The following is a 13,061-nucleotide window of genomic DNA, read 5'->3' on the forward strand; positions in this document are numbered from 1 at the left end:
AAATTACGCATAACTTTTTTCTCTAAGCAGGGAATTCAATGAGTAAATGCCGGTTAAGGAAGTGGATAATGCTCTATTAGGAGAATAAAAAATATCCGTGGGTTTTGGCTTGTAACAGCCTACAGAGCGCTTAAGTCAATTTATGACCTTAGGTTTGAGAGTACGGGCAATACACCATAGATGTTACAAGATATTGCATTTCGTAAAAGAAGCACGGCACTTGGTAACTGGGATAGTAGTTTCCAACAGAAACTATTTTAGTACGAGGCCCCATGAAAATATACCTTAAAAACCAAGATGGCGGCATTGCAAAATGGCGGCACATGGTAGCTAGTTTTGCGTCACACAAATACAAATTGACGTAGGGCCATGTAGCGATATAGGCAACGCAAATATTCATACGAACGCTATGAATACAAAATCATCAGACCACAAAGACACTGAGAATTCAAGATGGTGACCTTTCCTAAATTATTGTTTTGGGATCTATGTACTGCAAATTCCAAAAGAAATGTTCACTGTATTTAACAAAAAAGCATACCACTTGAGAAAGCATACTTACCTAAGTTATTTTAGAACGAAATCCGACAAGAAAACTCCCGTAGGATCCAAGATGGCGGCCTCTGCAAATGTCAGCATGTAAGTAATGGTTTCCTTATATCTACACTACAAATCCAAGAAAAGGCATATAACTTCTGCATAGGAAAATATGTATTCACATTAATATTTAAACATAACACCTTCAGAAGATACACGTTAGGTTTCAAGATGGCGGCTGTTTCGAAACTGTATGTTTAGTAATTTGTCACAACATCCTATGTGTACATAAGTTGAAGTGAATAGAACGTCAAACAATCATACATGAAGTACCTAACTTTAAATACTTAACTTTGAGTTATGCTGACAGTACATTTAATTTCGTTTAGTGCATGTTGCCTGAATGTCCTTAACACTCTTTGCAGTGAGTTTGTATTGCAGCCTTCCGAACTGCGTGATAACGTCAGGAACTTCTATCGCACATAGAATATTCGCAAGTGGAACCTAGCACTTGTCTTCTCTGCCGCGGTTTTTATCCTCTGGCCAGTACAACCTCCTTGAAGGTCAATGAGGATGCATAAATTTGATCCATACATCGTTGCTGTAGTCGTCAAGTTCTAATATTATCCCGATATAACACTGTTCTTCGTATACACAACCAACGTAGAAACTAAGTTGAAATTTTCTGAATCTGGTCACCTATGAAAATCTGTACCTCAGAGAAAAACTTTCATGTTGCTCATCCTCTTTGTAGCAATTTCCGTTGTGGAGACTGGCTTGAAATAATGGTAGGAACGGGTTCCTGGTACAGTTTTATGTTTTGAAAAACGCAAGTTTAGATTAGCTGCCACGGCAGTAACATCCTGTTCCTTGATAAACTGGATGGTCACTTTAGGTGCAAACTGTTCACTGCAAAACTGTGACATTTGCTGCACTGTACATATTTGTTCTTTGTAAGGTCTTTGCAAGTTTGCACGGGTTACACTTCTTTTGACAGTTCCGCCTATACCATCACAAGCAGACTTGCCGGGATAACTGAAAGTTTGTTTGGATAACTGAATGTGTTGTACGTAGTTAGGCAGCAGTGGCGGCTCGTGACGCGTTACTGTCAGCTGACACTCTAAAATCGAATACTAATGAGCGCTTGTATTGCAATATACAGTGCGTACGATCCCAAACAAGGTCGCCATCTTGAATTTTCAATGTCTTTGTGGTCTGGTGATTTTGTATTCGTAGCGTTCGTATGAATATTTGCGTTGCCTATATCGTTACATGGCCCTACGTCAATTTGTATTTGTGTGACGCAAAACTAGCTACCATGTGCCGCCATTTTGCAATGCCGCCATCTTGGTTTTTAAGGTATATTTTCATGGGGCCTCGTACTAAAATAGTTTCTGTTGGAAACTACTACCCCAGTTACCAAGTGCCGTGCTTCTTTTACGAAATGCAATATTTTGTAACATCTACGGTGTATTGCTCGTACTCTCAAACCTAAGGTCATAAATTGACTTAGGCGCTCTGTAGGCTGTTACAAGCCAAAACCCACGGATATTTTTTATTCCCCTAATAGAGCATTATGCACTCCCTTAACCGGCATTTACTCATTGAATTCCCCGCTTAGAGAAAAAAAGTTATGCGTAATTTAATAAGTACCTTCGAAAAATTCTATTCCGCCATTTTGAAACTAAATTTTCATGGTTTGGAAATATCATTATGCCGTTTTGAACCTGATTTGTAAAATCCTCATGCAATTTCCATTTAGTCTGATGAATTTGAATACATTTGGGTCAAATGTGGTCTTATGGTGCTCAGTTGAAGTTCCGAGTGACGTGCCGTTCATTTATCGCAGCATACACAAAATCGTCGGGCAGAGTTCTCTTTCGAAGGCTGTCAAAACCAAACCAGAGGTAATATGGGCAAAATAAAAAATACTGGTTCTTATACTGTATTTGTCTAACGATACTGTATACCAAATTTCATTGCAATCGGAGATGGTCGGGTGACACCCCTGTACGATTCGGCGTGGAATGACCCGGGTGAGAAAAAGTATGTCTGAGAGGTAAATTGGTAAAGGGACTTATGCCAAAATCCTTAGGAGGAGGATACCCTTGCTCCAAGGGAGACTTCAATACACGGAGATGAAAAGTAGTACTAGTACTATGAAAATACTGCTAGCACCATAGAGTTATAAAATAACCACTAGAGGCACAATTGGCTCCACTATTTATGTGATTCCAACTACTAACGCGTTGGCAATTGAACAGTTATTTGGTTTCTACTTGTATGACAAAAAGCAGTCGCCTGCTATTTGTTTCAATATGTAAACGGTGTTATCGAGTATCCAAACAAGATTTCTGACTAGGATATCAGTTATTTAAAGAATTTCTTATGGCGGTGCAGTGTTCGGTTGAAGAGTTCTTCACATCCAAGACTACCTGGCTTCTTTCGGCACGCAGTCAAGTCGTTAACATCGGTGGAAAAAGTATGTGATTGCAGATACCAACTAGGTTTTTTGGGGGGAGAGAAAAATTAGAGGGGCTTAATAATAATGCTTGTTAAATGATGTTGTCTTGAAGTTATAAGAAGATTCTTTAGTGTTCATATTTTTATACTAGAACTACAAGACCGTAACCAGAAATTTCATTCGAGGAGAATCATACTTTTACCTGTTAAAAATTAATGTCAAGAAATTGCTATTTAATTTTGTAAAGTCTCATTTTTTTTTTTCCTTTTCCACTTAATTTTCGGGCGATCTGGTTCTCATAGATCCCCCTTTGATACATCCCTGGTAGAACATCAGGTAAAAAGACATGGTCACCAAAAATTGAATTTCACTTCCCTATATTAATATAAACATAGTAACAAATTATTTGCTAAATTATTGAGAAAATGAAAATGACATCTTTCAGTTTTATGTCCCACGCTTATGTCGTGTAGGCTACAATGATGATGAGACTGAATAAAGTGGTAGAATGAAGAAACTGGGAGGAAACGGGAGAATCACAATTTTTTAAAAAAAACCGCACACGATGTTTATCTACCACAAAACTCATTTACTGCGAGCTGGGATGGAACCAGGGACCCGATACACTATAAGTGAATGCTCAACCACTGAATCACCGTGACTTACTAATAGACAAGTCCAAAAGTAAAAGTTTTTGCCTATTACGATCTAATTTGTACTGTTTTGTTTTTCTGGCGTACTTTAATCAACGTAATCCGAACATCAATGTCACCACTCGAAAAATACGGAATAGTGTCCATCATCTTGAATTCAAAATGGCGCACATTTTAAAAAAAAATTGAAAACTTTCTAAATGTCCACAGATAGTTGGTGGGAGTATTAAATTAAAGGATTTTTATTAGAGAACATAAATATGTGCATTAGAGTTCTCAAAACCTCCTATGTGGCCGCCATTTTCGATCAAAGATGGCGGATTTGTAAAAATCAACAACATTCAGAAAATATTATGAAGATCGACAATATACTCGTAATTATCAAATTAAAGGAGGTTTCACAGATAAACACATATTTGTCCATTAAAATACTCTAAACCCAATCATATGTCTGCCATTTTGAATTAGATATCACGCAACGGCGAAAACAAGCAAAATATTATCATTCAATGGAAAATCATTAAGAATTATGTAAAAATAGTGTATTTTCAATTGAGAAAAACATGTGTAATTCAAAACACTTTAAATCAATTTAAGTTTTCGTGTTTTGGAATTCAAGACGGCGGATATTGTGACTTTGAATGTAAATCTGAATAATTGTTTACCTGAATTTTTAATATTGTTTTTAATTATAATAACTGGAATTGAAAACAGCATATGTAATCAACAATTGTATTCAAATATAAAGAATTATTTGGTTTCATGTCATTTAATCCTTGGATTTGGATAAAGTTTGAGTTGCTAATGGTTCACTTTATCTTTCACTACACTATTTAGTAAATTGCATTGTCTATTACGTACTCTGTCTCTTCAAATTCAGTGCTATCACAATTACTTGTATCATCACTACTGAAGTCATGCTCCTCTCCAGTTTCAGGTTTCTGCACAAACATTTCGTTCGAAGGTAGTTGAGATCCATCATACCAAAGAGATTGCTATGATCCACTCCTTCTTTTCCATCCATTTTCCTCAGGATTTAATTCACATTAGATGTCATATTAGAGCCCGTAATAGCATGCACAGACAGTATAGATTCAGACAGATAAGACCTTAAAAAGGAACAGATCTTCATGACATTAACAAACCTGTTATGATCAAACTTGTAAAACCATGCATAAACATTGTCTTTTTCTTTGAGTTTGTTATATACATGGATACTAATGACTCATACATTAGTATCTTTAGGGAAAATCACAACAGGTGTCACTTTGGAAACTAAATGAAAGCTAATCAAAATGAAAAACGTGTCCTGTATGCTCCATGAGCTAAGAAAACATGCTTTTAATGTCCAGCCAGGAATATATGTACAGGATTGAAGTTCCATCAAAATTGGTACAAGATCTTTTGCGATCTCATAGCAAAGGAAAAATACAGCTGAAAACTTTCATAATGATAGATTGAAGTCCAATGAAGTAGATTTCTTTGCACCTATTAAGCGTAACAATCCTATGACTGGGTTTGAAATGAAGACAATAAAAGCTGTAGAAGTAATCAAGGAAGACAAAGAACCCTTTAGATTACTTTATTCTCAGTATCCAAAAAAAGAGGAAGCATTTTCACATTGCGTGACCAGCTTATCACTATTAATTGCTGATCCAGACTGCAGCATGTGAATTGATGATAAAGATAAACTTCGAAGTTTTTGATGCAAGAAGGAAAACCTGAGAAAAATCATGCTCCAGAGAATGCGACATTGTTGATTGATGGTGTGGTAACAATTAACACTGTCCAGCCGAAAATCTTGGGGTAAATATGGTCTGGCAGTACTTATATGTTTTCAACCAGACTTACTTTCGGCTGTTGCTGTTAATATTCTTTTGGATGTATACCATAAGGAAAGCATAAGAAAAATACGCAAGAAGAAAAGGAGAAGCTGGAACATGAGTTCATATATGGTCAGCTGAAACACCCATGCCTAAGGGACAAACTGGAGAGATTTAAATCGAAGAAACGAGAACAAAGCTGAGCTTACAATATTCTTGGTAGAATTTTGGAAAAAGAATTCAATTCGAGGAAAAATGACATATCCAGTAGTTGTCACAGATGGTGAGGACTATTGGACTTTAAGTCCTTACGATCTTACGAAAGGAAATGATAAATGCAACAATGAAGAGGAAGATACTCGATTGATTTTGAATGTCTCAGCAGTTTCCAAAGTGACACCTGTTGTGATTTTCCCTAAAGATACTAATGTATGAGTCATTAGTATCCATGTATATAACAAACTCAAAGAAAAAGACAATGTTTATCCATGGTTTTATAAGTTTGATCATGACAGGTTTGTCAATGTCATGAAGATCTGTTCCTTTTTAAGGTCTTATCTGTCTGAATTTATACTGTCTGTGCATGCTATTACGGGCTCTAATATGACATCTAATGTGAATTAAATCCTGAGGAAAATGGATGGAAAAGAAGGAGTGGATCATAGCAATCTCTTTGGTATGATGGATCTCAACTACCTTCGAACGAAATGTTTGTGCAGAAACCTGAAACTGGAGAGGAGCATGACCTCAGTAGTGATGATACAAGTAATTGTGATAGCACTGAATTTGATGAGACAGAGTACGTAATAGACAATGCAATTTACTAAATAGTGTAGTGAAAGATAAAGTGAACCATTAGCAACTAAAATTTTATCCAAATCCAAGGATTAAATGACATAAAGCCAAATAATGCTTTGTATTTGAATGCAATTTTTGATTACATATGCTGTTTTTAGTTCAAGTGATTATAATTAAAAACAATAATAAAAATTCACATAAACAATTATTCAGATTTACATTCAAAGCCACAACATCCGCCGTCTTGAATTCCAAACTACGAGAACTTAAATTGATTTATAGTGTTTTGAATTACACATGTTTTTCCCAATCTATATATATAAAAGAGAACGCACAAAATCCTTTGTCCGCTCATCACGCTAATACGGCTGAACCGATTTCTTTCATTTTTGGGGGGTTGTTAGGATTTGGACCCTAGATGGTTTTTATCATATCACTTTAATTTTCAATTAGCAGTGTCTTGAGATAATTGACCAATCAGGTGTTCATACGTAGAAAAAATCCTTTGTCCGCTCATTACGCTAATACGGTTGAACCGATTTCTTTCATTTTTGGGGGGTTGTTAGGATTTGGACCCTAGATGTTTTTTATCATATCACTTTAATTTTCAATTACCAGTGTCTTGAGATAATTGACCATTCAGGTGTCCATACGTACAAATCCTTTGTTATTAGTTCATCATATAAAAATAAACGTACTTATATGCAACCCGCATGACCCTGTGACTCGGCGGGTTAACATAAATGACAGGCGCTATAAATCACTTGAAAGCGAAAAAGTAAAAATTATCTAAGTAACAAAGTTTATTGCGTTCCGGGATGACCGCAGCGAAGCGGGGCGGGTTGGGGTGACCGCAGCGAAGCGGGGCGGGTTAACATAAATGACAGGCGATATAATGTTAACATTAGTGCAATCTTCTATGGTTTTTATCATATCACTTGAAAGCGAAAAAGTAAAAATTATCTAAGTAACAAAGTTTATTGCGTTCCGGGGTGACCGCAGCGAAGCGGGGTGAACGCTGCTAGTCGAAAATACATTATTTTTGCATAATTCTTAATGATTTTCCATTGAATAATAATGATGTTTTGCTTGTTTGTTCCATTGAATAGTAATGATGATTGTTGGCTCGAAGTATTGCGATCTTAGTGGCGCGGAGTGGGCAGAGTAGGTGTGGTGACGTGTGGCTTCACGATTTTGTTGTATGGGTAGATCCTCTATTTTATAACATATCCTTGTATGCAACACGATATCTAATTTGAAATGGCAGATACATGAATGAGTTTAGGGTCATTTAATGGACAAATATGTGTTTATCTGTGAAACCTCCTTTAATTTGATAATTACGAGTATATTGTCGATCTTCATAATGTTTTCTGAATTTTGTTGATTTTTACAAATCCGCCATCTTTGATTCAAAATGGCGGCCACATAGGAGGTTTTGAGAACTCTAATGCACATACTTATGTTCTCTAATGAAAATCCTTTAATTTAATACTCATATCGACTACCCTTGTACATTTAGACATTTTTCATTTTTTTAAATGTCCACCATTTTGAATTCAAGATGGCGAACACTCTTCCCTATTTTTCTAATAGTAACATTGACGTTCGGATTATGTTGATTAAATTGCGCCAGAAAAGCAAAACAATACAAATTAGATCGTAATAGCCTAAAACTTTACATTTTGGACCTGTCTATAAGTAATTGAGTAACTTCCAGAGTTAATATGGTCTAGTAGTGATAAGCAGTGCATTAACTTGAATTTTTGTCTACTGCTATATACCATAATTAATTGTAACTTTGATTTAGTTCGTGTAAGTTTTTATTATGGTTTAGATGTGTGGTGATTTTTTCTTCTTCCCGGCTCGCATTATTTATCTATACAATAATGTTCACACGTAATGTTTATCTCATTAGAAAACTCCGAAAGTCAAATGAAATTTGATTTAAAATTGAAATTTCTAACAGAGTTCACTGACTTCTGTTTTCTCTACAGTCTCCATATGTTGCTGCAATAACTTACGTAACGGAACTTCATACACACGTCAGCATTCCCACTTGCAGCCTTCTTTTAGTTTCATTCAGGTACGAACCACCTTACACTGCATTATATTTATTTCGTTTTTTTTTTTATTTTATTTTATTATTTTTTCATTCTTCGCTAAGTGGTATCCGTATAAAGAATAACGCAATTTGAAGCACAAAAAACTATATTAGTATCAAATTGTCACCCTCGTGAATTTCTTTGTGGTTTAGGATTTGCATACCTGAGTTCAATTTAGGTGGGAGCTCATGTGGTTCGTGTCCAAGCAAGGATGTTATAAAATAGAGAATCTGCCAATACCTATCTTAATCATATGAACTGAATGAAGCCAAAAAAACAACTGAGCATCGTCTAAGCCGGAACGTCTGATTGGCTACTCTCGTTTCTGCCATGATTGTTAGCTCGAAACATTGCGATCTTAGTGGCGCGGAGTGGGCAGAGTAGGTGTGGCGAAACTGTGACGTGAGCTCCTTCGTGGCTAAGTGGTTAGCGTACGCGCCGTCCGGGTTCGATTCCTGGCGGGAGCTCATGTCGTTCGGCTTCCACGTTAATCAGTAGGTCCACGTCTTATATAACCTCGCTGCTGAAAGGGACGCTAAACTAAAATTCAACTCATTTCAAAGAAGCTGTGACATGTGCCTTCACGATTTTGTTGTATGGGCAGATCCTCCATTTTACAACATATCCTTGTATCCAACGTTAAACCACTGAGCCAGGTCCACTGTCCCATGTAGCTCTCGGTGTTGAAACGGAAGTTCAAAGCCAACATCTTATTCTTGCCTTCAATTATAGGCCCTACTTGATTCATTTTTCGGTACAAACCAATGCCTCATCGATATATATTGCATGAACATGGGACGTAACACAAATAGTACATCATATGGACGTCCAATTGATAGCCATAGGATATATCGAAAGCACTTGATAAAAGATTTATAAGATATGCATAGATAAAATCAGGTTTAGGGTTACATCCATCGGTTTGAATACTTCGTAAAACTTTACAGTGAGTGAAGTTAGACTTTGTAATGTAGTCATTTAGTGCAGTGGTTCCCAACCAATGTATCGCGACACACTAGTGTGTCGCAAAATTTTAGAGTTTAAAATCATGAAGCAATCAATAACTAGTCAAAAATCAACTGTGAGACAAAGTGTACCAGTCAGCGTCTCCAACGGCAGCAACAAAGTTCAGTATTATGTAGTGTTGGTACTATGTAATACTGAAATAGAAATTTATAAGCTTATTATCATAATTTATGTGATTATTAATTTTAAAAAATTAAACAAATGTATCGGCATTGAGTAAAATGTGTCGTCAGTCATAAAAGGTTGTGAATCATTGACTTAGTTGATGCAATTCCTCAAATTGTAGACCTAAAAAATAAGATGGCTCAGTGGTAGAACGCTCGTCACTGTTGCCAGAAATCTCTGTTTTGATTTCAGGCCATGTAAGTTAATTTTGGACAACCTCGTGACTAGACGTTCGTCCGTTTCCTCCCCCACCATCATTTTCCAATTATTTTATAAGCATTCACTTTCATTAATCATCCGTAACGTTTAGCCTACAAAGTATAACGTTGGCCGTAAAACTGAAAGATTTCATTTGAGTTTTCCACTGAGTTGTATATTAAACAGTATGTGTGAGGATGTTTTTTTTTTTCTTTTTTCTTTTAAAGCTTTTATTGAATGTGGGAAATTCCAAGGTTTATTAATTTAAGAATGTCAGTAATAATAAATTAACGAAGTAAAGAAACAAAGAGAACCTAAGCACGGAATTCAGGTACGAAGTCCTAAAATTGTCCTTGGATCTATAATAAAATAAAATAAAAACTGACAGTAGAAAAGAAGAAAGTACAGATGTTACAGGTTTGAGCTGGGTTAGGAGGCTATCAACACGAGCGAAGCGACCTCTTGAGTAAATCTTTTAAGAACTTGATTAACGTTTGAAAAGTACTCTGTGATACATAGTCTATAATGATTACAAACGACAGAAAAACAAGAAGGTAAAAAAAAAAAAAAAGGAAGTTAACATTGTGTTAGGCTACAATACGCTTTAAAAAAAAAAAACAAGAAAGACATAATGAAAAAGAAAGATAAATATAATTAGATAATAAGATGATAAGGGATTAATGCAAGGCATTCTTGTGCTGCCGCCTATCAATAATTATCAAGAACAGCGATATATTTTGTAGAATCTCATCGTTTGACAGTCTTTTTTTCACACAGTGTAGTGCCTAGTTCTTAAGAAGAATGACAAGCACGGTAACACTCGCCAATATAAGTCACAAAAATCCTCTGAATGGTGAGTTTTTATTATTATTATTATTTATTTTATTCTTTGTTAACGTGATTTATGCATTTAATCAATTCAGTTTGCTAGAAACTCACATGTAGATTGAGAATATCAGTAGGGATGCACACGAAACAAGATTGGAGGCTATCTCGTCTCGAAAATGTGCTGTAAAGGTGATGTTTCGATTCGAAAAATGTATATTCCTCTATTGGAAGAGCTGTGTCTCGACTCGAATTCTGTCAGGAAAATTCTGTCTCGTCACGTCTCTTGCGCATATCTATATTTTAGTAAAATACCTACAATGTTTTTAAAGTGGTTTCTGACGCAAAGATCAGGCTAAATGCGTAAACCAATCTATTTGTATGTGGAAATGTTTTCTTGTGGAGTTATGACCAGCCGATAATTTGCCGAAAAAAAGCATAAAAAGAGCCATAAGTCGATAACAAAATGTTGGATCAAAGTCGGGTGAAAGAAAATATTTTATTATTTTTAGCCATGGATTCCATTAAAATACAATTGAGTTCCTTAGGGCGGCGTAAGGGTAAACTCATTTAAAAAATAAGGAATTTCTTTGATAATTTATCAAAAGCTGAAGAGGAGGAAAGTGTTTTGTTCAGAAAAAATGTTCCGGGGGGTACACTGAGTATTCGGAGGAGTACTAGTGTTCCATTTATTATTATATTATAGATCTATTATTTTGATCTCCTCCGGGGGGCACTTTCAGAGCTCCGGAGGGAGTGTCCCCCAAAAAATACGTCCGGAAAAAACACTGGGAGGAAAAGTAATACTCAATCACAATATTTCAATGAGTAAAAATAATAGAGCATTATTCAAGTTAGAAGAATACTGTTACAGCTGCACACCCAGAAATTTTTGTTGGAAGGGGTCCAAAGTATGAGGGATCCAATATTACAAGAAGATACATCTATAGTATTGAACTGGTGTTATTTTGCACCCAAAAGTAGGATAATTAGTTGTTAAGCACTGCCACCTACATTCTCAGAAACAGGATAGAACCAAACTGTTTTTATAAGAAAAGAAAGCGTATACAGGGTGACCGAAAAGTAAGTATACACCCCTGAATTGATCAAGTACAACATTCTAGCTTATAGGTTTATTTGTATCGGCTCTTCCGAGTTTAAGATATAAGTAAAAGATATTAAGAACAAATAATAAAGAAACTAAGTCTACCTGATGGATAACAATGAGAAATTATACAAAAAGCAATGAGTTGATCAGTACGGGACTGTATACCTACTTTTGGGCCACCCTGTATATATGGATGAAGTGTAAGATCAAATCTCTACCTTACACCAATAATTTCTCTGCTAAACAAAGTATAGTTTTATTAAGAGAGTGGACAAATGTAGAAGAGATACGTCGGGTTACGATGTTTGGGGGAATTCGGACCAGGCCCGTATCCACGGGGGGGCTAGGGGGGCCGGGCCTCCCCTAAATTTTTGATGCCCCCTAAAATTTTTACGGTAGGCTAGAAAATGAACTATAATAGAATATGGTAATGAACTATACTATGGTTGGATACCCCTAACTTCTACTGTTCCCCTTACAGTTTTTGGCTGGCTACCGGCTGGTTCGGACCCGATTGACCCTCCACGTGAGTGCGCCATGCCGTGTTAGAATTGGAAAGAAGAACTAGACATTTCAGATTAGTGATTATTATTAATCTATTTGGTCTCAGATTGAATAAACTCTCGAAGAAAGAATTAAAATGAACTTAAATCTTTAACGTCTCACAATATGTCCTTTATGCTAACGAAGATGGATGATTGATTAAAATTAAATATTATGAATGGAATAAGAGTGTGGCGGGAAACGGGAAAACCCGTAAATAAACTCACGGACACGATGTTGTCTACCACAAATTAACATGTTCTGAATTAGAATCAGGGTTTCTTCTCACGAGAGGTGAGCGAACGATCTGTTACTGAGGCGCCATGCCTCCACTTCCGAGGAGAAACTGTAATTTCGACAGATGCATAGATCTAGTAAATACTGTATGAGATACACCATGTAAAGAACTGATACACAAAATGTGGAGTATGTAGAATTTTCTTCACCCGAAAAGGAAGAAGTAAGTAGTACGTTCTTGTAGTTTAATTGGAAGAAAATGCAAATTGTGTGAATAATATACGAATATAACATAGAGTTTGGCTGCATGAGTTTAAAGAATTAAAATGTGATCAAATGAAAATGAAATGTGTCAGTTTAACGTTCCGTCATGTCTGTGAGGCTAAGGGAGACGGATGATTGAAGCTAAGGGAGACGGATGATTGAGGCTAAGGGAGACGGATGATTGAGGCTAAGGGAGGCGGATGATTGAGACTAAGGGAGACGGATGATTTAAGCTAAGGGAGACGGATGATTGAAGTTAAGGGAGACGGATGATTGAAACTGAGGGAGACGAATGATTTAAGTTAAGGGAGACGG

General features: G+C 36.2%; 2 protein-coding genes across 3 annotated transcripts in view; one reads left to right on the top strand and one right to left on the bottom strand.

The window, feature by feature from the left end:
- Positions 1–13,061, bottom strand: part of LOC145664959 (sodium-independent sulfate anion transporter-like) — a 398,697-nt gene that overhangs the window by 312,191 nt on the left and 73,445 nt on the right. The window lies entirely within an intron of this gene.
- Positions 1–13,061, top strand: part of LOC145664957 (sodium-independent sulfate anion transporter-like) — a 106,700-nt gene that overhangs the window by 11,181 nt on the left and 82,458 nt on the right. Inside the window, exon 1 of one of the 2 annotated variants that reach the window (XM_081732094.1) lies at positions 10,369–10,622. The exons of the other annotated variant lie outside the window; for it this stretch is intronic. Within the exon in view, the coding sequence (XP_081588220.1) occupies positions 10,571–10,622 (52 nt within the window). The 5' untranslated portion in view covers positions 10,369–10,570. Of the gene's footprint in view, positions 1–10,368; positions 10,623–13,061 lie in introns of those variants that run through there. 2 annotated transcript variants of the gene reach the window in all.

Source organism: Thermobia domestica, chromosome 11 (assembly GCF_964235325.1).
Source record: "Thermobia domestica chromosome 11, izTheDome1.hap1.1, whole genome shotgun sequence".
NCBI classification, from domain to species: domain Eukaryota; kingdom Metazoa; phylum Arthropoda; class Insecta; order Zygentoma; family Lepismatidae; genus Thermobia; species Thermobia domestica.